The sequence below is a fragment of the Maniola jurtina genome, chromosome Z (genome assembly GCF_905333055.1).
Source record: "Maniola jurtina chromosome Z, ilManJurt1.1, whole genome shotgun sequence".
NCBI lineage: Eukaryota > Metazoa > Arthropoda > Insecta > Lepidoptera > Nymphalidae > Maniola > Maniola jurtina.
In genome coordinates this window covers 3,444,308-3,471,155 of record NC_060058.1, presented here as the reverse complement: position 1 = coordinate 3,471,155, position 26,848 = coordinate 3,444,308, and the positions used below count along the sequence as shown (strand labels likewise).

General features: G+C 35.9%; 1 protein-coding gene across 19 annotated transcripts in view; it reads right to left on the bottom strand.

Annotated features, from left to right (window-relative positions):
• Nucleotides 1–26,848, bottom strand: part of LOC123880334 (basement membrane-specific heparan sulfate proteoglycan core protein-like) — a 189,292-nt gene that overhangs the window by 16,109 nt on the left and 146,335 nt on the right. For 12 of the 19 annotated variants that reach the window (XM_045928397.1, XM_045928398.1, XM_045928405.1 and 9 more), the window contains 35 exons: nucleotides 26,506–26,632; nucleotides 25,278–25,387; nucleotides 24,422–24,532; nucleotides 21,080–21,292; nucleotides 20,154–20,273; nucleotides 18,283–18,336; nucleotides 16,191–16,199; nucleotides 14,963–15,096; nucleotides 14,779–14,872; nucleotides 14,312–14,446; nucleotides 13,880–14,131; nucleotides 13,440–13,636; nucleotides 12,598–12,722; nucleotides 11,727–11,943; nucleotides 11,208–11,396; nucleotides 10,837–10,979; nucleotides 10,437–10,605; nucleotides 9,857–10,068; nucleotides 9,143–9,634; nucleotides 8,938–9,049; nucleotides 8,741–8,841; nucleotides 8,335–8,571; nucleotides 8,158–8,248; nucleotides 7,945–8,063; nucleotides 7,489–7,666; nucleotides 6,696–6,891; nucleotides 6,129–6,295; nucleotides 5,825–6,046; nucleotides 5,011–5,197; nucleotides 4,399–4,707; nucleotides 2,857–3,186; nucleotides 1,729–1,945; nucleotides 1,070–1,258; nucleotides 404–689; nucleotides 53–203 (listed from right to left, as the gene is read on the bottom strand). In XM_045928397.1, the coding sequence (XP_045784353.1) occupies nucleotides 53–203; nucleotides 404–689; nucleotides 1,070–1,258; nucleotides 1,729–1,945; nucleotides 2,857–3,186; nucleotides 4,399–4,707; nucleotides 5,011–5,197; nucleotides 5,825–6,046; nucleotides 6,129–6,295; nucleotides 6,696–6,891; nucleotides 7,489–7,666; nucleotides 7,945–8,063; nucleotides 8,158–8,248; nucleotides 8,335–8,571; nucleotides 8,741–8,841; nucleotides 8,938–9,049; nucleotides 9,143–9,634; nucleotides 9,857–10,068; nucleotides 10,437–10,605; nucleotides 10,837–10,979; nucleotides 11,208–11,396; nucleotides 11,727–11,943; nucleotides 12,598–12,722; nucleotides 13,440–13,636; nucleotides 13,880–14,131; nucleotides 14,312–14,446; nucleotides 14,779–14,872; nucleotides 14,963–15,096; nucleotides 16,191–16,199; nucleotides 18,283–18,336; nucleotides 20,154–20,273; nucleotides 21,080–21,292; nucleotides 24,422–24,532; nucleotides 25,278–25,387; nucleotides 26,506–26,632 (6,195 nt within the window). Of the gene's footprint in view, nucleotides 1–52; nucleotides 204–403; nucleotides 690–1,069; nucleotides 1,259–1,728; nucleotides 1,946–2,856; nucleotides 3,187–4,398; nucleotides 4,708–5,006; nucleotides 5,198–5,824; nucleotides 6,047–6,128; nucleotides 6,296–6,695; nucleotides 6,892–7,488; nucleotides 7,667–7,944; nucleotides 8,064–8,157; nucleotides 8,249–8,334; nucleotides 8,572–8,740; nucleotides 8,842–8,937; nucleotides 9,050–9,142; nucleotides 9,635–9,856; nucleotides 10,069–10,436; nucleotides 10,606–10,836; nucleotides 10,980–11,207; nucleotides 11,397–11,726; nucleotides 11,944–12,597; nucleotides 12,723–13,439; nucleotides 13,637–13,879; nucleotides 14,132–14,311; nucleotides 14,447–14,778; nucleotides 14,873–14,962; nucleotides 15,097–16,190; nucleotides 16,200–18,282; nucleotides 18,337–20,153; nucleotides 20,274–21,079; nucleotides 21,293–24,421; nucleotides 24,533–25,277; nucleotides 25,388–26,505; nucleotides 26,633–26,848 lie in introns of all 19 variants that reach the window. The other 7 variants (XM_045928399.1, XM_045928400.1, XM_045928408.1 and 4 more) reach the window with 6 other exon arrangements.

The window sequence follows — 26,848 nt, the reverse complement described above, 5'->3', positions numbered from 1 at the left end:
TAAAGAAGAGCTTTGCGAGAACGAGAATTGAAAAAAATAAAGCAATACATACTTTCAATATCTACATAAGCGTAGTTGCTAACGACTGGTTTGCCATCAACATTTCCTTCGCACAAGTAGTAACCGCGGTCGCTTTCTTGAGCGTTCGTTATGATTAACGTGTTGTCCCTTTGACTTGTTCCTGGGCCGAATTTATCTTGATGCTAAAATCAAATAACAAATTATATTTACATGACTTATTGCGTTTATTGTATTATTATTCATTCTTGAACTCTTGCTAAAAGTGTTCGATGTTTTTTTTAAGCTTACAACTTTTTAGATGCCAATTAAAATTAATCTTCAAATTAATTTAATAAGTTCAGTCAAACCTAGGTGATAACAAGCAGTTTTATAATATCCATACCTTCGACCATTTTATGAGTGGCAGTGGGTCGCCTCTAGGGTAGCATTCGATTTCTCCTCTACCGCCAGTGGGTATCGTCAGTTGGTTAACAGATAGCGATATGTTTGTGATGTCGTTCGGCGATACTGTGCCAGTGGGTATGACCGTCAGCACGACGAGGACTGGCTTCACGTCAGGGGCAGCGGTCTGACAGATGTAGACGCCTTGGTTCTCAAGACGCGCGACGTCGATGTAAAGTACGCCGTTATCGGCTCTGACGTTAGGTGAGAACTGCGTGCCGTCTTGTCTGTTAACAAAAATGAGGATGAGCTTAAAAAATCGGATATTCCTTAAAATTGTGGCATCGTAGACCTTAACCGCATGACCGTACTCAACCAACGTGGTGGACTATAACCAAACCCTTTTCATTCTGAAGGGAGACCCGTGCTTTATAATGCGGGTAATGGGTTAGTGATGATGCACATTTTTGTATACATCTAATATTTGTATATATTTGTATTTATATATGTAGCCATATTTGTATACCTATATCTAATAAGTTATATCTAATTGAGTACTATGATAATATTGTTGGAACATGTAATTTATCTAAGCTATCCTGTACTTAGGTACTGTATATTGGATTTCGTTAAAGTACAAACACCGTTCGCTACAAAGTTTAATTACCTGATCCAATCGAGCGTGCCGGCCGGCACGTTTGTGGTGCCAGTGCAAACAACCCGTGTGCTTTGTCCTTCACTGAGCGTTGGAGACTGGCTCGAAACCGACAGATTTCCCCTCTGCGTTGGCTCTCTTGGGCGAACAGTTATAACGGCGGTGCGGTCGGTGGATCCAGCGGGATTCGTTGCTATGCACCTGTTAAAAAAAAAAAAATCTAGAGCATTTCATTGATGAGCCAAGCGAAAACGCTGCCATCACACCGCACACTTCACCGTAAGTCAAAGAAAAAGTTACGTGATTGAAATTCTATCTTGACTATCAGTTCTATTGTGTGCGTTTATCTTATTCAATGTCGTTTATTATTTTATGTTACTTTGTGGAGTGCTAAATGCTAAACAGGCTATGATCAGACCTTGGGTTTGATTATATGTTACTCTAGGATAATAATAAATATAATGATATGAGAAGAGCCTCCAGCAAGACAGTTGAGATGTTACATAGAGGCATCTAAAGTGAAGCCTACCAACTAAGACACAATATCTCGTAGTAATTTCATTTTCAGTGAAGGTTTCTAAAAACTTCTATGCTCTATGAGCAAGAAAAGATTTCATACGTAATGTAATATTATGAACGAACATGGCTTAGTTAAAAATCGTTGGTGTTACCTATAATCTCCGGAGTCCTCAACGCTAGCGTTTTCAATGATAAGCAAGGCATCGTAGGTTTCACTATTGCGTGGTAAAGCTCGGTTCGAGGCTCTCTGCCAAGTTATCCTTGGCGCAGGGTTACCGGTGGTCGTGCATGTCAATTCGATCCTACTTCCCTCCGGGTATTCCTTCATTGATGGACTTATTGACACAGTTGGTGCGGTCATATCGTTTCCTAGAAATAGGATGAGTGCTTTAATATAAAGCTTTATAAAGGTATGTATTATTATTATAGTGCACTTCATTTATACCACCAGAAGAAAAATAACTGTAAAGGCTAATTCACACCAATTGCGTACATGTGACACGTCTTTTCTTATTTAGCGATTTCTACCAGGCAATCTTAGGAAGGGCAAAAGATGGTGTCTAAGTATTTATACTATACGTACATTCGAATAATTAATAAATATGTATGCTAAATAATATGTGTTGTATATCAAAATATAGAAGGATATATGTGACGTAATTATAGTTCAACCTCACCTTTCGCGTAAAATACCCACTCGGGTACAACTAATCCATTGTTGTTTGCATGAAATACATTTATTTAATTGTTATTAAAAATGTCTAGAAGACTTTACTTTGCTAAAGACTCCCATGCAGTCAAAAATAGGAAAACGCATTGATTAGTTTCACATAGTTTTTTTGACTCTATAATATGGGTAATAATAGTAAATCAACCACGAGCTACAGGGTATAATTGTAGAGATATCCTCGAAAATCTCCCGCATTTTTAGTTTAATTTTTATTCAAAACATTTACATACTAAGCCGTAAGCTTCGACAGACACCCCCGACAAGTGAAGGTTAGAGTAACTAGAAAAGAGCTGATAACTTTCAATCGGCTGAACCGATTTTCTTGAATTATAGCTAAGAAAACTTTCGATCAAGCCACCTTTCAAACAAAAAAAAAAAAGCTAAATTAAAACATTTCATTTCATTTCATTAGATATTCATTAGTTCAGGTTCATTAGTTAAGGAGCTATGATACCAGATTCAGACAGATACACACGTCAAACTTACAACACCTCTCTTTTTGGGTCAGGGGTTCAAAAGAAGTTGACACCGACGTACTTAGAATACATACCTGGCACTTTAAGGGTGGCAATATCTTGTTCTGTAGAAATTCCGTCAGTAGTTTGGCAGATGTATTTTCCACTATCTGATACTTGCAGGTTGGTGATAAGAAGTAATCCGGTGTTTGGATCAACTTGCGATCTGCCCTGTGGTAAATACCCATCAGCCTTGTACCAGTTAATTTGTAAAGGTACGCGGACCATTCGACTACGGGCTTGGCAGGTGAAATTGACGGAGCCTCCAACTTCCTGAATTTGAATCTTTGGTTGCCTAATCATTACGAAAACAGTACTTTGTGAAAGTGGACCTCTTGTAGTGATTTCAACTTGAGTATCACCACCTGAAAGAAAACAAATATTAAAAATACTTGATTAAGTCATTTTCAGATAGGTACGCAATATTTAATGATAGTTCACATAGCTAACGTAATGTCAACAGTTTGCTGTGAGCCCTAGTGTAATCGTAAGTTGGACTGTATTTTATTTACACTATATGCTGACAATACGCTAAAGCCAGTCGACATCCTACCTAGTATAATAAAATTAGCCGCTGAAAATTAGCGACTCCGTATTTTCCTAATAGCGTTTAAGAGCGTACTGTCGGTACGGTGTGAATGCGTATAGAAAACCAGTAAACTGCGCAACGCTCGCTCACAGTTAGAGGCTGGTAGTAGTTAGATGGGAAGGTGCACTTAAAGTTTGCTATGAGAGCAAGAATCTCTATATGAAAATTCAGCATCCGCATGTTTGTGTCTGCAAAACTAGAAAACTAGAGTTTTTATATACTTTTCATCCCGAAGCTCCCACGGAAACGGGAATTCTCTGACTCGACCACAGAGAAGCGTGGCCGGTGGCTGGAGTTAGCTTGTTGCTTATAAAATTATTTTGTGTGTTATGTTCTGACAGAAATCCTAAACCAAATACTGTACCAATAATTACTTATTGGTATTTATTTAAGAAATAAGTGTCATAACTGAACAAGAATAACATGAACAACCTAGGGTACAAAAATTTACTTTGTAAAATAAATTTAAAGCCTTAAGCCAGGCCTCTACCAGGGCATAAAAATAATGTATCACATTACAGTTCAATATGAATCAAAAGTTCCAATTGATAGGTGTCGACGAATACAGGTATTTTGAAGCTATTCACAAACCAGAAGATTTGGAAAAACTAATTCAGTAATATTTACAAACGACGGGTTTTTAATTAGACTCAAAATCCAACACAAATGTTACTAAAGTTAACCGTATTTTACATTAATCAATTCTCTAACTATTTATATTAATCAACAGCGATGAACGCAAGACATACGACAACAACGACTAATTAATGTGAAAACATACACTTTGTTAGAAACAAAACAAACTGTAATTTTATTATGATTCACATAACAAAACATACTTGCAAATAAAATAAAAAAATTAAAAGTAGGACGGACATATCTGACGGCTCCACAATAATTATTTATGAATGAATTTTTGAAGCATGACGGGTATTAGCCGAGACAAGTGACGGACACAACAATGCTACGTATCTTTGTAGGTTAGGACTACCTTTTTCTGGTAAAGTAGTAGACAATACCCCTAGTATGAATCCATTTTTAGTGATCGTTCGACATTCGTAAATATCTCCTTGATGTTCAGTATCCCAAAAGGTTCGCCACGTGTGTTCACCCCGCCAACCGTCTTTATAAAGTTTGGACTCCGTGTATTGCTTGGCCCGCACCATTTCCCGTCCGGCGAAGTAAAATTTAATGGTGAGCGGTTCAGGTGCTCGGTACTTGCACGTGAAAGTGACTCCAACCACCGAGGAGTTTGAGTATTCCTCGTGTATATGGGGACGTAGTTCCATGATTAAGCCTAGTGGTCATTTTACAATATTGGTTACTCTTGCACTTTACAATAATTAGATACCTGATTCAAGGAAAATACCTTCCGACTTGAAATTTTCTTCCTAATATTTATAATCCACTTCATAATCAATTTTTGAGAAATAGCTGATTTTTCAACACAAATATAATTAAATGCTTCGTTTATTGGTTGGACCTTTTTCTTAAAGATATAGAGTAAGCAAAATTCCGCGCATAGGATTAGAATGTGATAGAATAATATCAATTTATTTTAATAGAATTTCAACCAAATAGAAAGAATTCTCATACTCACCAACAGTGGAACAATCGGATCCAGTATAAGGTGGTCGGCAGTTACAGATGACTTCGTCGTAAGTACCTAACTGGCAGTCATGTCCGTTGCAATTACATTGGCGACAATAACCGCCCCTGTCCTTGTAATATCCAAGTGCGCAGCTCTCACAACTGGTTCCAGTATAGCCCTCCGGGCACATGCACTCCTGTAGAATTAATAAAGAAAACGCTTTTTTACTACTGATATAATGAAGACATATAAAACAAGTTATTTTTACTACTGATATAATGAAGACACCTTCATACTCAAATTCAAATTCAAATTATTTTTATTCAATTAAACTTTTACAAGTGCTTTTGAATCGTCAAAATAATCTACCACTGGTTCGGAATGCCGTTCCTACCGAGAAGAACCAGCAAGAAACTCGGTGGTTAACAAGAAACTGAAAACCTTAGGAACATATTTTAACAAACTTGAATCAGTTATATACATAATTTAAATGAGACGCGACCGACTGAATATCATTAACATAGCTTTGCATATCTGACTCTTTTGAGATTTATAATGTCTTTCAATTGATTTGAAATAATAGTCTCATGAGCTGTTGAGCACAACGGCTGTGATTGTACGAAATTTTACAAAGTTATATATTCTATTCATAACTATAAGTATTTAAAACTGAATGAGAGCTGTTCTTAAGTGTATTGTAATAATTAAAATCGCAAACTTCGGCCTCAATTCTTTAACAAATTTGGTCTGACGAAGTACTGCCTTCCGCCTTGATGCAAGTTATATTTATTATTGTATCATAGTAATAAGTAGTTTTACTCACCTCGATACCTTTGGCTGCACGAGAAGAGGCATCGTAGCTTACAACAGCAGTTTCCATAGAGACGTCAGCGATTGAAGTTGTCAAGATGTTCTGTTGCACCAGAGTAGCCCGAACCAGTACCCTCTTCAAGTTCTTAAGTACTGACATGAAAACTTCTCGGGTCGTTTCATCCAAGGAATTTAGATTATGCCATCTATTTTCTCGTAAGGGAACTTGGTAACTCTGTAACATTTTTACTTATGAAGGATATACTTTTTACATAAGAAGGAGTTCTCTCTACCAACAATTTAAAAAACAAGCTTACCAATGCTTCACCAGATCTAATTGGTGTAGGGTTGGACCAGAAAATGGACTGACTCTCTCCAACTAAGACAACGTCTGTTCCAGGTATAGACACATCTGGGTAACTACCAACAGATTGGAACTCTTGGGTCAAAGATAGGGTTCCACCATAAGATAGAACTCGGTTACCTGTAATATTTATTTCAAATACATTTTTCACATTCACATAATAAATATTAGAAGACACTTTCTTCAGTCATTATAGATTTTTAAGCTTTTAAGCTAAGAAACTGAAATTTGTTGTAGAAGAACAAATTTGAGAACATTATGGAGAATTCTCAGGCATACAGGCTGCCCTACGATGTGTTCCTTCTCCGTGATATTTAATTGCTTAAAGCGCACATAATTCCAAATAGTTGAGGTGAGTGCCCAGAATCGAACCCCGATCCCTCTGCATAAAAAGTCCTAAAACCTTAACTACTGGAATATCACCACTAAGCTATCACAACTATTTATTACCTATAAGATACGTACTCTAACATCAAAGCAATTTTGAATATCTCTTTAGAGTGAATAATTTCGAACATACCTGGGAAGACTGGTAACGACCAATATAATTCTTCAATAGGTTGGTCAGAGAAGACATACATCAGTTCACTTTCATTGACCACAGGTACGAACTGGTCATTGATAACTCGATCAGCATTTATATCCATTAGTGTATATCCGCCGTAATTCTCTCCGAACATTGGTGCGGGTAATGTTATTCGAGCGTAGTGACTAGCCTGAAATAAGTTGGGAATTTCAAAAAACTGTACAGCCTTAGCTACGGTACAATCATCAAAATCATCATAATCAACCCATCACCGGTTTGCTACTGAGCACAAGTCTCCTCTCAGAGTGCGAAAGGTTTCGATTTCACCACGTTGGTCAAGCGTGGATGGTTAGACTTAACACAACATAAAAACATTATTGAGAAATTTCAGGCAGGAAAAGTGTTGAAGAGGTATGCCCCTTTAACTGGAGGCACTAAATAATTTTTGTCGAAACGCAGATAGACATTCCTGCGATTCGCTGTTTTTAAATTACACATCCCATGTGCGCAGGGCTCAGGCCAGTTACAATGATATCTTGAGGGATTTGCTAATAGGCTTGATTGTCGGTACCTGAACCATTTCCATATGGTGCACTTGCTGACAAGTCAACCTTGTCTGAGACAATTCGGTTTAGGATCAGGAAATTAAAGATTACTCACATTACACTTAATGTCCTTACGATTAAAATATTATGATCTTTAGGGTCGAAATAAATGACATTTTTTATTTTTTTTTATTATATTCTGTTTGATTGAAGTTACTTTATAATTGATGAAGTTATCTTACTTCGTGGCAGTCTGTTGTAACTCCAGAGCAGTAACAAGCAGTACAGCCCAGAGGGTTGCTTGCGTCGAGTCCAAAGGTACCAGGTCTGCAGCGGTCGCAAGTTTCACCCTCGACATTTTGTTTGCATATACAGTATCCCGAATCATCACAAGGCATTTGCTCACCACGTGGGTCACAGCTAAAAAGATATAATTTTACATATATGTATATCGCAAAAAAAGTAAGTAACAAAAAAATTAAAAAAGAAAGATTAGAAAGTTTAAAATTCATAAGTCTATATTGATTCGATAAAGTTTGATTACTAGATCAAATTGGTTATATGAGAGGACTTCATTTGCACACTAATTGCAAAATAGATATTTAATAATATACCTGCAACCTACTACAAACATTGCTAAGTAACTCATTGACAGATTAGCGACTGAAACCCTAAAAAAACCCTAGAATAAGACTTACTTGCAACTTATTGGTGGCCGGGATGTTTGTCTGCTAGGAACGCAGTTGTTTGCTTGGTCTAGCTCATAGCCGGCGCGGCAGTATTCACAGTTTGGCCCTTCGGTGTTGTCGTTACACTCCTATGGAAAATCATGTAACAGCGCATTTAACAAACTTTATCAATGAAGATTTACTTATTAATGTTGCAGTTGTAGAATATTTTTTATTACTTACAAAGCATTCTCCTGATTCCGGGTGGCATTTATTAGAATGGCCATTACAATCGCAAGGCACGCAGTTACGTAAGTACAGCCCGCTCAAACTCCTGCAAAAATTTTTGTTTTTAAACTGTGGTCCATTATCTGCTGTTAGTATTTTTGGTAAGCCCATTGTTGTAAGATTAATTCTTACCTAGTGTAACCAGGAGCACAGTCTTCGCAAGAGGTTCCAATGTATCCTGCGGGACACATGCATTGTTCCACATGTTGGGCCATAGGGCCATCACCATACTCATCTGCGGTTTGGATACTAGCACTATCTATTGAGGCAATGTCAGTGTTGCTGGAGTAGGTCGCCTTTATCAAAATTGTCTTCACATCCGCCAAGGCAAGAAGGAAATGTTCACGAGTAACTGGTTTTCCATCGGATCTGTTGATTTAAATGGAAATATTTATAATATTTTAAGTTTGACACTTGTTTTACATATACATATTAACAATATTATCTAAAATCTTTTCTCTTTATTTCCTGAAGGAACATATTAAAAACCAGCATACACCAGATTCCAAATAAAAAAGAAAAAACTAAAGAAATGTACCTTTGCCATTCAGAACTTTCAATGAACTGTACGCTCGCGTTCAAATAGCCATCGCTAGTTGGCATAGCTTTTCCAAAGTAGAGGAATGTCAGGCTGTTATCCTGTAAAAAATGTTCCAGATTGAAAAATGCTGTATTCATAATATATTTTACTTAGTTATTTAAATTAGGTAGACTCTTCTATTTTGTTTTACTTACACTAACAAGTTGAACATCAGCGGCAGTGTTTCTATAACTTGGATTGGGTTGGACATTACGTAATTGGTACGTTAGGAATCCACCATACGATGTCACTTTATCGCCAGCAAAACTAAAAACCAAAGGAAAGATTGAATTAAAATGCTAAAAGGGCGTATAATTATTATTTTTAAGCAGTAGGTAAATAAATTTTCTAAATGCTTACCTATCCTGTAGACCCCAGTAGAAGATGGACGGTTCCGAGCGTGTTATAGTGTTTATGTTCACTTCTCCTCTAACAAGTGCGGGATGCAGACCGGTATCTACAGGAGTGATGTACCGTACGGCTCCAGCGGGACCAATTGGCGCACTGTTGTAAACCTTCAGCTGGTCAACTACTGTAGGTACGTTGAAGCGGACGGTAGTAGTTCTCCGACGCAACGTGCTGCTTACACAATTCTGTGGAGGTATTCCCGAACAGAAGCACAGAGCACATCCGTTTTTGAAGTCGTTGGATAAGAAGAAAGATCCCTGCTTGCACTGGTCACAGTAACGTCCTTGAACATTTTCTTTACAGAGACACTCGTCTGGAAGTCGGACTTGGGCAGTTCCTATCGGATCACAGTTATCTTGTGGTTTTGGTCTGCAAGAATCACCGGGAACCATTGGGTTACCTATATAGTTGGGTGCGCAGTAACTGCAATCTGGTCCTTCGTATCTGTAATGTTATTGTTTATATTAAAAACAGTCATTTTCTGCTTATCGTAAGCATCTATTCTAACACTAATAATAATTGCAGCGTTACTCAAGACCGAATTGGACTTTTTGAAATTCTTTTGGAATTCCAGAAAATGGGCTGCATCTCCTTATTACTACGTAACTTGAAGAAGTCTTGACAAGTATATTTAAGGTGAATTTTAAACTTATACTTAAAGCTTACCCAGGTAGACAATCGCACACGACATTTCCACCGGGACCAATGGAGCAACCACTAGCAAACTGGTTTCCACGGTTGGTAAGTGGGCAAGGGCATGGGCGGCAGTCTCCACCGCTGTTTGGATCGCCGTACGTCATTGGTGGACACGGACGCTTTGCTACACATACACCGTTCCACGGACCAGAGTTTTGAAGCTCGTAACCATCCGCACATTTCTGAAATCATCATTAGTATAAAATCGGCACATTTTGACGTAGAAATAGATTGACCAGGTAACTTAAAGGTTGGAATCAGCTACACCTAGAATGCCAATGTAGCCACCCACGATAATCTAAATTAAGAATTTTAATAGGTATTTCTGTTTCGCACCAACTTATTGAACTATGTACCTAAGCACCGGAGATGCCGGTGATTTTGAAGACATTATTTTTTGCTCACTACTTGTGCGTGATGGCGTTATCAGACCGCCGTACTGTTACGAAAATATTTGCTTTAGGGTTTGACTAGATTTGGAGTCATAATATGTACTCCTAATGTTGTTCAAAATTTTTGACCTAATGAAATGTATATTATAATGAAATACCTCGCATGATCGTCCCTTGTATCCTTTAGGACATTCACATTCTTCCACGAGACTAGCAGCTCCAAGTCCTACATTCAGCAGTTGGGCGGATTCCATAGTGAATTCAGTGATATTAGCGCCGGCATTATTTAAGTCAGCTCGCAGAAGGATCATTTCAACGTCATCTAAACTGCAAATGAATTATAATTTTGTAAGTAAGCTCACAAGAATACCTTCAGCTTGTAAGCTTAAAGAAAATTTATCATTGGAAAATCGACTACATCTATAGTAAGTACTATTAATTTAAAAATAGTAATCGAAAAAACTGTAGAGATAAGCAAATCCTTTTTTTTTAATGCAATGTCTCAACAAGGTATTATGATTTTACAAACACGCTGTATAGTTTTAGGTTGGTACTTACGTCATCATAATATCTTCTCTTGAAGCCGGTACTAGTCCACTTGAGGACGGTTTCTGCCAGTATTCAGGTTTAAGCTGAGCATCGATATATAATTCCCTGCTTCGATCTACTCGACTGTAGTGGACTAAGTCTTGGTATTTACCCTGTGAAGACGCATCTGGTTTAAATATTGCCGATTTCGCAATTATTGATATACGTATGTTTTATATTATTTAAAAAAAAACTTAAAGTGTAAGTAAATTACTATCATAAAAATTACAAATACTTTACTAATTAATTTAATCACAAAAAATGCCAATTGGATGGATTAGATTGAAATACAGAGCATTATTTTCAAATGATGTCAAAAATTTTTTACAACTTAAACTTACCATTATAATTATATCGGGAACACTTTCTCTTTCGGCATATGGTTGGAAGGTGTGTGGTGACAAGCGGTATTTGATGCTTCCGCCATATGATGTCAGTTGGTTGCCGTTGTAGGACTCCGGGAGGGTAAGATACGGGTGAGCCTGGGTGTTTCTGGTCCAAGGTGAACCGTACTGATCAAGTTTTGTTACCTACGGATATTTCACAAATTAGAACAAATGAGCCATTTTTGATGCTTTAGGTAAAGGTATTCAAATTACGAACTTATTTACATCATCTACGATAACCTAGTGTTTTTAAATGCTACTTCTATAACTCCACCACCGGTTCGGATAACCGATTCTACGTGGAAGAAGTTGAACTAACAATTTAGCCAAGCGCACTTCAACTTACAACTCATCATTACTTTCTTTAAAGCATAATTGTCGTCCAGCATTAATATAATATGTTAAAATAATTTAATTTTTTTTGTCATACACTCATTGAACACAAATATACATAAATAAATAAAAAATACCAACCGTAGCTCCATTCCTTAGTGGCTGGTAATAATACTGATTGTTGATATCTTCGTCTTTTTGGATGGCACCATTGTAGCCGACACTGACTCCTATTAGTCTCGTGCCTCCTTCTCCGAGAGGAGTGGGCATATTGAAAATGAAGAGATCTGCACTCTGACATTGCGTAGACTTTCCGAAACAGAAGCAACGGATACATTCGCTTTCTGATCGCGCCTCACTGAAAAATATATATTTATCTAATCCAGCAGCTTCCAAGGAGTTTTCTTATTCTAATGCGAATGTTAAATCACTGGCAAAGTCTTCAAAACAGGCTTCCGTTTAATCTTTAAGTTAAGTATTACAAATATATGAAGACAATGTATGATTATTTTTAGTTCGTCAACTAAGATATAAATTACAAACAACGAACTATGATACAAACTGATCTGCTACCTTTTCACAGCCCAACAGTTTAACCCATTCTAACGAAATATGGTACAGGGTTAGCTTATATCCCGGGGACGGACATAGGTTACTTTTTATCCCGAAAAATCAAACAGTTCCCAAGGAATCTTTAAAAACCTAAATCCACGCGGACGAAGTCGCGGGCATCGTCTAGTAACAAATAATTTAAAAAGAATCATAACAGCTCCAACTACAGTTTATACTGCATCTTTTTCAGCCCGCACATTAAAGCGCATTTTGCTTTTTTATAAATTTCATATACCCAGTGACCCTTGAGCCATGAGCCGTTGAGCAGTTACGAGCGGACATAGGAACAGAAATATAGACAGGTCAAACACATAACCCTCATTTTCGTCTTCAAAAAATTCAGCTTAATTTTGCGTCGTTACCCTGAACATTGAACTGTGAACCCGTATGTAGCACATACCTGTTGAAATATCCAGACGGGCACACATCTGCGGTTCTGTTGACGTAAACGATTGCGTCTGGCGCAGCAAATATTGTGCCTTTGTTGTTCATTGCTTCACAGGAATACGCACCGCTGTCGTCCGACTGCGAATTTGGTATTAAGTATAAGATATATTTTGAGATAAATATTATCGCACGTATTTTAGACTTAATTAAATTTTAATAGGTCAGGTGCCTGGCAATCTGTACTGGGCCAGCATAGAAAAGTATAACCTTAACCACCTCATACTGAGACCTCAGTATTGGGGCGGCCGATGCGTTGATTATGATAAGGTCAGTTATGTAGCAGAAAGCATTCTCATAAGTCATGAGCATTCCAGTTTAGCCGTGAGTATCCGGAAAGAGAACGCAAATTGGCTGGATGTCAATAAGGTTGAATAATATCCACATAATTTTATATCAACGAGGATTTCGAATACATTTTCTATAAAATCTTTAGTAAGTACTATAGAATATCAAGCACTGTAGATCATGTTTTAGACCATTACAAATAAAATTTCAGAAATTCAAACAGTGGTTAAGATGTGACCTTCTATTCGGCAGGTCGGGGGTTTAATCCCGGGTTATGTGCAGCTTAATCAATTAAATATCACTTGATTTAACGGTAAAGGAAACCATCGTGAGGAAACTTGCATGTTTAAGAGTTCTCCATATTGCTCTCAAATGTGAGTAAACTCTGCCAATATCTGGGCCAGCGTGGCTGACTATGGCCTAAGACCTTCTCACCCTGAAAAGAGACCCGTGTTCAATAGGGAATCAGCGATGGGATAATCATGATAATGAAATAAAATTTCAACTCACTTGCATGTTGGGGCAAGTCAATACTCCAGTGCCGTTGACACTTGTGGAAGTACATTTTTCAGGCACGTTACCCCAGTTCAGCCGCCAGGATATGAGAGGCGTTGGGACTCCCACAGCCTCACACCTCAGTGTTAGAGTGTCACCAGGGTTCAATTTCAGGTTTGAAGGGGATGGCGGTCTTGTTACATAAACCGGTGCTGCAAAACATGCGCATTTTTTATATTTGAGCCAAAAGGGTCTAATTGTCTGTGTTATATTCTAGGCTGCTTTTAGAGGAAGTGTTAAGTACTGCAAAATTTTATTAATAGCTAATTGCCATGTTGTTTGGCCCAAGTTGGCCCGCTTGCATCTTACACTGCATCATCACTAAGTCATTGCAGTCAAAGGCTACTTTGTATCGATATAAAAATATATATATTGGACTTATTTAAAGCTCATACCACATCCTATTTCATCAGATTTGTCGAAGCAGTCGCTCTGTCCATCGCAGTGGAAGGTCTTGGGTATACACTGGTCATTAGTGGCGCAGGCGAAGTCTACTGGTCGACATTGTTGGCCAGGAATCGCGTAGCCACAGTTTTGTTCATCTGATTCGTCACCACAATCGTCTTCAGCGTCGCAAAGCCAGGTCTTTAGGACGCACTTACGATTCGCGCATTGGTATTCATTTGGTTCACACATCCCGTTGCGGTCTAAAACAATACGTAAAAATAGGTTAAGTGTGAGTCGGACTCGTACACGAACGGTTCCGGATATTATTTTTTTTAACTGCATAATAGCTAAATATTTTGAATTTCGCCATCTTCATATTTTTATATACTATATTATTATTAACTATCTTCAATAACTGAAAGAAAGTGTCCTATACTTACGACAGGATTCCTCATCGGAGCCATCAGAACAATCTTGATTTCCATCGCATATGGCTGTTCTTGCGATACATTGTCCATTAGCGCAAGTCGCCTGGTTCGGTGGGCACGCGATGAATGGTGGTCTCGAGGTTATTGCTACGACAAAAATATTGGATAAAATTAAAAAATGTAAGCTATTACAAATACACAAAATAATAAGTGTGATTACATTTGGACCCCGCTAAAAAGAATTGTCATTTATCTGGAATTAGGTATGTTGAGGTCCCAAGGTGCTAGAATGGTGACCTCAAACCGGAAAGTGCAGCGTTTGAAGATCTCCCACTAAGCCAACGAGTCGCAGGGAATCACTGGATTCAGGCAGCGCAAGACTGTGGCGTGGGAAGACTCTACAAGAGACTTATGCCCAGAAGTGGATATCTGTCAATTGACAATGAAGATGAATGAAATAGAAAGGCAGTTAAACTTACGAGTTCTTTCCACAGTCAATACTACTTGTATCTGAGACCTGGGTTGGCCTAAATAGCGTGGTGCTTGGCAGATGTAGACGCCGCTATCTGCTGGCTGTAATATCACAAAAATATAATACAACCTCCAAAGGAAATTGCGAAATGTGTCATACTTTCAAACAAATTATATTACACAGCTGCATACCGTTACTCCACTAATTTCAAGGCGTCCTTTTCTGTCAATGGAGCCCGGTTTGAGGGGTTTGCCACCCTCACGAATCCATCGTACGGGCGCACGTATAGGTCCTTCGTCTCGACACGAAAATACCACATCGCCGCCTACAATAATATTTTAAAATTAATATAACTTTCTTAAACCTATTATCCTTTTCCCAAAAAGCTTTCTCTGCAGCCGTAAATGTTTCTGAAAATTGTAAATTTTGTTTGGTACAAGGTGGCGTTAAACAGATCTCGTTGCCGTTCTGAAAAGTATTGATCAACTTTTTTTTTTACACAACTACCCAAAAAAAGAAGTATATCTAATGGTTTCAGCGTTCATATATTATTATGTTTGTGTGTGAACTTCTTTGTTTCACTATATCTTCTAAATGTCTAAATAATTTTAGATGTATGGGTGGGATATCGTTAGAATCCTTAGGAAAGTACATCATCCCGTGTTACACTATAATTTTTGAGAAAAAAAAATGATGTTCCATTTTCGAACGTGAATTTTTCTCTTTTTAGTTCGTTTTTGAACATTGTGGTCGTATTTTTAATTTTCTAACTTACGAATGGTTGTTTCATTTAACGTCACCTTAGTAAATAATATATAATAAATCATAACAACCAATAAGAATTCATGAAAATCTTGCCCTGTTTTTCATTTTATGTAATTTGTAATATTTTTTGTTAGATCGACAAAAATGAGCCGTAATATTATTGATATTAATGAATGATATTTAACCAGTTGGTAAGTATTAGTTTGAATAAAATAAAAATGAAGTGAAAAAATATCAGTAAATTGTTTGGATTTAGATGTAACACTCTATTATCTTTATGAAATGCCACCAGATATTTACTCAATTCATGCTATGGTTGTGTAGTTATCCTAGTATCCCGATTAACCATGACAAAAGCAAGTTAAAAACATACTTTTGACCTCAAGTAATTCTTGAAAGTAATAATCATCTTTTAATGTTCCCAAACATTCAAAACGTGCAATATGAATATTCCATTTTATTCACAACGAGCATTTCGATGTCTGTACATCTGAACGTGATTATTATTGTGAAATAAATATCTGTTAACCCTAATAACTTGAAAATATTATTATTAAAACCCATATTAATATAAAATCATTCCGTATTATTAAACTTCGGTAAAATAGTTAATTGAAACTCTCAATGCACCCAAATAAAGGCATACCGACTCACCAGTGTTGACTGTTCCACCACCATGAAAGAAATATAAAAAGTATTAAATAAATATAGCGATATCAGCTATTGAATATATTATTACAGTATTTTAATATTATTAAAACGTCCTCCATAATATAACTGCAAATAGTAATTAGTATGATACTTTCTTGTTAAAACAAACCCCTACCTTAACCTTGGCTTGCTAACATTATTATTGCTAAAATTTAATTTTACATAACGTTCATAGTAACAATAGTTTCATAATAGCTATTTTGTGAAATATAGATACATCTAGACTGATTAATTATTACAATTACAATTATTTATAAATCATTTGAAATAATGATTTTTGAAAGCAATACATTATATTATATAGATAACGGCGATATAATAACTGTCCAGACGAAAACAATATTAAATATTTATATTTAAATCCATAAATTATTATTTTTCTTATAATTTAGTCATATGCTGCAAGTTAAAAGTGGGTAATGTTTATAATTTCCAGCACTCCAGATTATTAATCCAGGTCTACGATCCAGGTAGTATACCTATAGCGAATATAAGAGTAGGTAACATAAATAGTAAATACACAGCATTTGAAAAACAAAATCAGTGTTTTTTGCACAGAATTTATCAGAATATTGACTTATTTTAATGTAACGTGAAGAGGCGGCTAAGGCACTTGTCTCACTGCCAAGCGAATAGCTATCGACAATTTTTACGCACAAGAGAAGTACAATCGATGTATGATTCCGGGACCATACAATAAATATATTAGTAGTGGACCGGTGATTGTGCACACTGTCTCACTAGTTTGTCACAACGACAAGAGCTATCAAAGAAAAAACTCGCTCAGCGACACTCTCTTTTGCGCACTCTTTTCGTTTGCGTAGGGAATAAAATACATATGTCTTGGCCGCCTATTATCTCAACGACCAAAGAGAGTAATCGCCGGCACTCTCGGACCCTCGTTCATAGATAGCATAGAGACAAAATTATTTCCAATACCCGTTTCTAATGTTTACTCAACTCATTTTTCGCTAATCGTCAGTGGTCAGACAAGTGCTTAACCATTTTTTACTGTCTTCGATGGCAGGTTGGTTGAAACTTAGATCAAACCTCTATTTCACCTAAATGGGTATTCTTAATCGCTAATATCATCCTGACGTTTAAATAACTTATAGCTAAGGTATAACCTGGAAAGTGGAGTAGAGCAGAGGCGCAGCGTGTTTTTTAACACTGACTCCTTGGGTGTTATATGTATAGGTACAGGCTTACGTACGTAAAAAAGAGGTAAATACATCCGTATCTAAAGTGAAGACTTAAAACTACGATACTTGGGTCACATTTGTAGAGCGAGTAGAAGAGATTCCACTCAAATGAGTTTTGTATCTTCTGTCTTACTCATCACCGATCACGAATTTTAAACGCTATGTAGTATGAACATAGCATGTACCAAACTAATCTTTACGGTACGAGCCACATGTTGTTTAACATGTTTGGTTTTCATTACACCAATTTCAACCGTATTTTGAAGCAAATAAAACCGAGTTTAACTTTTTCTTTTTCCTGTCCATATCCCAACTTATGTGGGGTCGGTCTTCTTCTTCCACTTGCTTCTGTCATCCATCAATACACCATCCATCCCTTTTACACGCATATCCTCTTATCATAGAAAAATGTTTTCAAAAAAAAAAACACTGCGCCTCGGCTCCTCTCCACTCCACTCCGGAGGTATGCATTGGACCTAAGGCATTACTGGTACGAAGTCTCCCTTTTTAAGCTCACCTGACTTCCATGCCTTTCGTTGGGTTGTAGAAATATTTACAATTGATTATTATTTTACGAATAAAATATCAGCCCTATTGGCTATATCTTAGAGTATATGGAATAGTTTTTTTTTTACAAAATCATAAAGATTGTAATCAATTACCAAACAAACATGGCTTGCTATACACCGATATAGCCTTTATATATTTTGTATATGTAAACAATTTCATGTTTCTATCTAATACCTGGTAATCAAACTCTATTAAAGAAATCATGTAGAGATCAATCATAGGATATAATTTATATATTAAAATTAATATACTGATAAACTCACCGTATCTAACTGTTTGCTCCGCGGGATAGGTCTTAAGATTCAAAGCAAATGGACCTGAAAAAGTAAATATTTTTATTCCAAATCAAAGTTGAGCGCCTTACTCTTAACATTCCTATAAGTAAGTAGTTGCTATTTTTTAAATAGACACTATTTGGCAATAATAATTTCAGAGCACTCACTTAAGCTATGGTTTCCTCCAAAAGCGGTGCCGTTTTTAAACGGACGCAATATGATGACCTCAAAAAGACGGCCGTAAACATGTGGAATGTTCGAGACTGCATTGACCGTTTTATTACGGTGAACAGACCACACACACACATATATAGCACATCATGAACCCGCGCAAAATCAATTAAAATTTTATCATCCTCGCTGGTCCAGTTGATGAAACTCATTTTGAACAATAAATATTTTAAAATGACACGCAAATTAATATTACGCTTGAAAATACCTTCACCGCTACATGAAAAAAACGTTGACAGACACTTCGACACCGACAAGACGGCCGTCATGCAAATGGCGGTCCCGCTTTTTGACGTTACGGTGTCAATTACCGTTATCTAGGAAACCGCGCCATATTGTTTACATAGACAACGTTCTAGTGACGTCATTCACCGCTGTATTACGGCCGCTACATGATGGCACCGCTTTTGGAGGAAACCAGAGCTTTAGCACTCAGTACAAGTTTTCAAGTCAAAAACGGAATGCGTCAGTTAATCTACTAACATATTTTTATGCTGATGTCGAATCAAAACTAAAAGTAAGTTCTAAATGACAGATTTACTCTCATGCTCATATGAGCATGTGAGTAAATCTGTCTATTTATTTTATTAGCAAATTAGTTCTATCGTGATAATATCATCACGATAGAACTAACTTGGAATGTTACACCAGAACCTCAAAAAGTCATCAACAACGATGTCTATGACTACAGACTAGACTGCCCATCCCGTACAAAAAAATTTGAGGAATGCAACTCGTTATTTGCTAACAACTTAATGTCCAGTGTCATACTAATTTTGACAGCTTCATAGAACAAGATTATATATTTTCGTAATAGCAGTTCTGTATGGTCACTTCTTTACTTCTTTGGATATTAATAACATTGAATTATTATTATGTACAAAATGAACAAAAAAAATTCGCGTGTCAAAAGTGTTTGAAATGACCAATCTAAAAAGTACACCGAGATCGTCGATTAATATAGATAATTAATATAGATTATAATATATAATTAATATAGAATTATATGTCAAAAGTACCATGTCCTTATATAGTAATTTTATTATCAGGATGCAATTATACTAAGTTGGTAATTATTTATTTATTTACAGACATTTGTTATTCCCTTGTTATTTATACTTAATAGGGTTAGTAATATTTTATTTACATTCGTTATCAAGATGTGGAAAAAGTTTTATTGTAATTATTAATGTTACATTTTGATTAATTTTATGTACATTTTGCCAAATAATTTGTTATAAGATAGTTTAAGTTTATAAAATCTTTGTCACATTCAATTATTATTGATAAAATTTATGGAACTATTGGCAAATAAATTAAGCTATTATTTTTCAAGAATAAATTAATTATAATTAAGATTACTTAGTAGGTAATAATTTCCTATTACTTATGTACTAATTAATAGAGCTTTTAGGATAATATTCATATTGAAATTCCTACATATCATCGGCATAGTAAAATTTATTTGCCAATAAATCCTTAACGTAGCTAGGTGTATCGTTTATTATTGTTGCAAAACTGTTAGGTTAGAGAATATTCTAGGAGAGCGAGCGTTTACGGTGTTTGCCTCTCCTAGTTACATCTCTTGAATGGACTTTAAGCTTTTTGGTTTTGGGGGAATCTCTTACTGCCAGCGGGGCAATCGAACTCGTCGCTTCCATCGAGAGGGCAGTCGATATTTCCATCACAACGTCGACTGACAGCAATACAAGGTCCATTTTCACATCGCCATTCATTTTGTCCACATCCTAGTGTAGATCAACCTTTATTTGTTTTTTTTTATTTAAACGTAATGCCCCTATCATCATAGAGATCGTAGGGGTCTACTAACAAATTTTCCGCTATGAAAGAAATATAAGCGCGGAAAGAACCTAGTATAAAATGCATAGAAGGTATTGAAGGAGACCGTAATATAGTTTTCGGTCGAAAGAAATTATAATAAATTAGATAAAGGTATATTAAATTCGTAAAATCAAACTTAATACAATGTACGTAGGTACATAATTGAAAAGAGTTTAGGTTGAGGTCCCATAAATTCAACTATGCTATGTAGAGCTGCTAGTTAGGATGAGCATTGAGCAACGTAAAGTTGATTGCTCTAATTTGATTTGGTTGATGGTCGACTTCAAAATCAGGTTTGTTTTGGAGGCTCTGGCCCATTAAATAGATTTTTAACCGACTTCAAAAAAAGGAGGAGGTTCTCAATTCGTCGGAATCTTTTTTTTTTTTTTTCAAGATATCAAACGTGATACCAGTGTTACGTATCTGCTAAAGCATTGAGCTCTCAAATCATAGCATAAGGCTGGCCATAAAAAGATCGATCAAATGCAAGTCGCGTACTCACACGAAAGTTAACGTACCACCGTACAAGAAACAACACTTATTTTTTAAATATTAGGGTGGAATTTTATATTATATTATAGCGACAATAGAAATACGAATTCTGTGAAAATTTCAGCTCTCTACCTATTTATTACAGTTCACGAGATAAATACATCTAGGCTCTTTCTTTTGTCTCCAAATATAAAAAAAGTAGATATATAAAGATTGTTACCTCCGTCGTAAGTGTTTGAAATAGTTGTGATTATCGGTGGCTGGGCTGTGGTAGGCGGGTATGGGTAGGATGGATAGGCGGTAGTGAAGGGTCGGTAGGTAGTCGGGCAGTCCCGTTCATCGGACGAGTCGGTACAGTCCACGACGCCATCACAATAGCCATTGACCGGGATGCATTGGCCGGACACACACTGCCATTCACCATCGTTACATGCTAAAGAAAATTTTACTATTAATAGTGCACTTGAAACGATATGAAGTATAGGTATTCACACTATATCAATTTTATTTAAAAGGCAAGTAAAATAAACCTTCTAAGTGAAACAGTTTTATTTAACACACAGTATCAATTTTCTTATGCTTTGAGTAAATCAGTTGAAACTTCCATATTATCGCGTTTAGAGTATAAATTATAAAAAGATTATCAATCGGCAGACATTTTTCAGTACGGCAGCAGCATCAGGACTGAAGAAAAGAAATCCGGGGTTTACGTACATAATGCTGTTTCGGCAATACTTAGCAATCGTGTGCTTTCCCTATGAATCAGTTCAATAATTGAATAATACTACGTCGCAAAGATTTGAATCAAATATAAGAAAGTGAAGCTCAATAAAACTGTTTTACTTAATAATAAAATAAAAATATACTAATATTACAAAATTTATTTTCCGATTGTTCATTCTGAAACTAAGTAGTTAAGTACATTATTTTTAAAAAGGAGGTAAAAATATGATGATCAAAAATTTATATTAGTTTCTTTTAGATGCAAGCACCTATAGGAGCTTGTTTCCATAGAACCGCTTTCTACTGAAATAAAATTCCTAAGTAATTTAACGTTGTAAATAAATATTCTTAGTTATTTATTAAAAAATAATTTAATAACGTACCATGCAAAAGCTCGACAGGCATATTATTTTTATATCAAAAAATAATAATTTGGTAAAAATATCTAAGCGAATACAATTCAGAGCGTATAAAATATAGGCATGCCAAAATTCAAGACAAGTTGGTGAGCGAAAAGTAAAATAATAAAATCAAGAAAATTATCAACGTATGCAGAAAGGGACTTCAATTCTAAGGATCGAATGAATTCCGCGGATGTAGGTCTATTTAAACGGTATTGTGCAATGCCAGAAACATGGTCGGGCAGTGGTTACAGATTCGATTCTAGTTTCCTTTTTTAATTTAATTTATAACAAGTGCCAATATAGAAACAGATTGAAACAAGTAGCACTGAACATTCCATCTCATTCATACATTATGCGCAGGTATAGGCAAAAAAATATATCATTCAATTAATAATTACTTGTTGTTTTGGTATTGGGTAGCACGTATTCAATATACATAGTTTTCTTTTCATTTAAAAGTAAATTGTTAGCAGTAAACGAGTGAATGACTTGTAAAAAATCATCATCTTAGTTCTGTCGATTTTAAAAATCAAAAAAACATCATCAGCAAATATATAGTAGGTATACAGCACAATCTTACAATACCAAGAACATGAAGGGACCTAAAATAGAGCCTTGGCGCACGCCCATTAGTGAGGCTGATGATTTTCATGATTCACAATGTTTACACATACCTACCTACATACTGTTTGAACAAGATCACTGAGATAAAACGTAATGAAGCTAAGGCAATGTTTTTGATTCCATAGTGACTCAATATATCTATGATAGTCTCGTGAGATAGATAGTTTGATTGAGTTGAGCTCAATCAAACGTCTTAGAAAAATCACAGAAAATTCCAATGGCATTCTGTAAGTTCTCGCATGCGTCGAATACAATATGATGCTTCAACGTCATTGCGCACACATCGATATAACACAATATTTAGAGCGTGATCTGAGATCATGTTCAAAATATTGAGATAAACATAGTGTGTATGTACAATGGCCCTAAAGGTGTACCAAATTATACTTTGACATACTCGTACCACGGCCCAACGAGGTCCCTTGAGCACTGCACAATTCCGTGTAAATAGTCCTCTGAACATTTGAACACGCATTCTGCATTCTATAATCAACGGGAGGGGTTTACAATACGCTTTTAATACCAGAGTTGTAACAGTTTTGCTCGTCAGAGAAGTCCGAACAGTCATAGATATTGTCACATCGCCTTAAGTGCGGGATGCAGCGACCGTCGTAACAGGTAAACTCTGATTCGTGGCACGGAGTCATCTCTATCTGCGTTCGGGATGGCCTCGCCATGAACCATGCTGTATATCAGCTCTTTTTAATCCTCAAACAATCTTACTTATGATAAAATCTATTTGTTGGAAAACGTTGATAGCACCTTTTTGAATTGAATTGAATTGATTTTGACTCAAGTATTTTGATTCTCTCTGTGAGTAGCAGAGTGTGATGTTTGAAAGTATGACCGTCTAATGTATTCGTTTTGAAAATAATTTAAGAAAATTAAGTGATATAATATCTAAAGTGTGCAATAGTTTCAGTGCTATATTGTGTAGATGCAAATGATACCTAATAAAGTTTTTATATAATATATCATATATAATATATAAAATAGTTGAGAGTGGGGTGCCTTAATATAGATATATTATGCTTCTTCATTAAGCGTGGTAAGTGCATATTGCCACGTGAAAGAAGAATTTTGTATTAAAAATATATTTATCACATCTTCAGAATAAAAGAACTTCTACTCTGTAGTAATTTAAATATAATATTATTTATGAAATATCATCATTGATATTCCATATTTATGCAACCGAATACCTAACCCATACTAATATTATATATGCCAAAGTGTGTCTGCTAGATTTCAGGGCCAAACCCGGTTTTGATAAAATTTAGTAGAGATTTAGCTTACATCCCGGGGACGGAGATAGGCAACTTTTTATCCCGGAAAATCAAAGAGTTCCCACGAGATTCATAAACGCCCGTCCTTTTAATTGATTTATATGAAATTTCATACAGAGGTTAGCTTACGTCCGTGAAATCCATATAGAAAACTTTTTATCCCGGAAAATCAAAGACACAAATTTTTTAAAATACCTATAACCACGTAGACGAAGTCACGGACATCGTCTAGTAAGCAATATTGAACAATAATATTAAAAGTCGGTGCTAACAGTTTTTCTAAATGTGTGATGGTTTTCTAAAGTTTTAAAGCAGTAAAAAGATGGAGGGTAGGTACTCAAAGTAATTTCACTATATCTCTTTTGACCTGAAGATGCGAAAGATATACATCGTAATATAATATTCTCATGTATTGTTAGAAAGCATAATAAAATATTGTTAATTAGTTATTAGGTATATCTAAACACTTAATAGCAGTCATTATGTATCAATGTATCCGTGTAAAGATTACAATAGTATACTTACGACAGTTTTCTTCGTCAGAATTGTCATTGCAGTCAGCATGGCCGTCGCAGAAGAATTGGTTATTAAGACAAGTTCCATCCCGACATTGGAATTGATAGTCAAGACAGCCATCTGAATAAAATATTGATAATAGATATAGTTATTGAAGTGGTCTATAAATATTATAATAACTCAAAATTTAAAAACCCCCGACACAAAAACCTCTATAAGAAAACTAGAAAAGAGCTGATAACTGTCAAACTGCTGAGCAAATTTTCTTGGATTATAGCTAAGAACACTCTCGATCGAGCCACCTTTCAAATAAAAAAAAACTAAATTAAAATCGGTTCATTCGTTTAGGAGCTGCGATGCCGCAGACAGATACACAGGTACACACGTCAAACTTATAACACCCCTCTTTTTGGGTCGGGCGTTAAAAAGACTGACAGACTTACTGATCTAGCACGCACAGTTTAACCGCTGGTGTAGAAACTAGCTTGTACTTTTTCCAATAATTTTCAAATTGGCTTCCAGTTAAATGTGATAAAAATACGTGTTTCAGATTTAGGAATTCTTTAAAAACCTTTAAATCACGCTAAGCCACGGATATATAAACCTAATTGAATTTATTTATATTTTGTTCGTGAATATTTCTGTTTGTTTTTGACTTCAATGATATTCTATAATATTATGATGAATAATTATATTATAATATTATATTGTATAATAATAATTTTGTATTATTAATTATTTATTATATGATAAAGTAAAATAAGAATACGATTGCTATGAACAACTGTCTTTGGCACTAAATAGAAAAGTACTAGGCTCGAGACTGTGTTACTTTGGTACTAAACCAATATTCAATGATACTTACACGGCCCTGAAATCATTGTTGCATTGCAGTTGAGTTCGTCGCTACCATCATCACACTCTGGTTCATCATTGCAGTGCTGAGCAGCATTTATGCATACACCGTTTGCACACCTTTAAACAAAACAAAGAAACGTGAAACACACCGCCACCAGAAAACCTACACATTTCTAAAGAGTAAACCAATTATACACCGTGAAATCTTGATAAATGTTTTCCCGCGGCAGAACGATTTGCCATCAGAAGTGCTATCGAAACAGAGTTAAAAAAAATGAAAATGTTTTTGTTTTGAAATAATGAAAAAAAAAAACAATTCGAAAGCATGAGAAACAGTAGTAATCTACTAGACATAACGTAGGTACCACTCGAATCGTACGCGCCGCTTACACAATGAACATGTTTAGACCAAAATAAGCTATTGCGCGTATTAATACAGTATAAACTAGCCTGCATTCACGACAGATTACGCAGGTATAACTATTGGTTCGAGGTAACTTTAGAGTTTAGGTTTTTTCGTAGATCTGCATTTTTTCAATTAAAAAGAAACCTTAAAGCTAATACAGCTTATTATCAAATAATCACAATTCACATAGCAATATCAAATAGCAGTTCGCATAGTTACAGATTTTTTATTCGCATAGCATATTTATCAAATCAATAAAAATTACAATAGCAATGCACTTACCAATAACCGTTAGTAATTTTAGTTATACTTAATAGATGACACATACATGAACATAACCAAAGCCACTAAGACATGACTAGTCAGAGGCTTGTGTTCCCCATATTCCTCCACACTTCGGAGACGTAGACCCTGCCAGAAAGTGAGAACGAAAGGATAGACGCTCTCGAGATGTAGTGCTGGAGAAGAATGTTGAGAATATCTTGGACTGAATTTCGGACCAACAAGTCGATTCTTGAAGAACTCGGCATCAAGCAGCATCTGTCCTTTACTGTACGGGCTCGTGTTCTCACTTTCTTTGGCCAGACGTATCTAGATGGAAGTCTCCATTGAACGTCTTGTAAAAGAAGAGTAGAGAGCACCAGAGCACGTGATCTATGAAATGCACAGACCAATTGAGAGCTGCGATGGATGTCCTCTTAGATGAGTGCACGAGGAAGGCAGTCATCAGAGAGGAATGGGCCACATCACTGCAGTGATGACCACAACTGTTCTGTGAAGAGCGTAAAGAAGAAGAAGAATGACACGTACAAAACACATTTTCGGTTACCTGAAGTCGTTAGGCCCATCACAATCGTTGCATTGGATCTCATCAGAGCCATCCGAGCAGTCCATGTTTCCATCACAAATCTGGATATCTAGCAGGCATTTGCCGTCGCACTCATGGTTGCATTCATCTTTAACAAAAAAAAAAATATTTTTGTTTTTGACTATTCTTGAATTGAAATCTAAATCTGATAAAACAATATTAAATTCTTTAGAACCTTCTCTATAATGAATATAATGTTAAAAATTCTTGTAATAAACTGAGATTTTAAAAATTCAATAATTATGGTAGAGTTGTATCTACCTACTTATTAAATTATTTAAATATTAAATTAAGTGTTTCATTA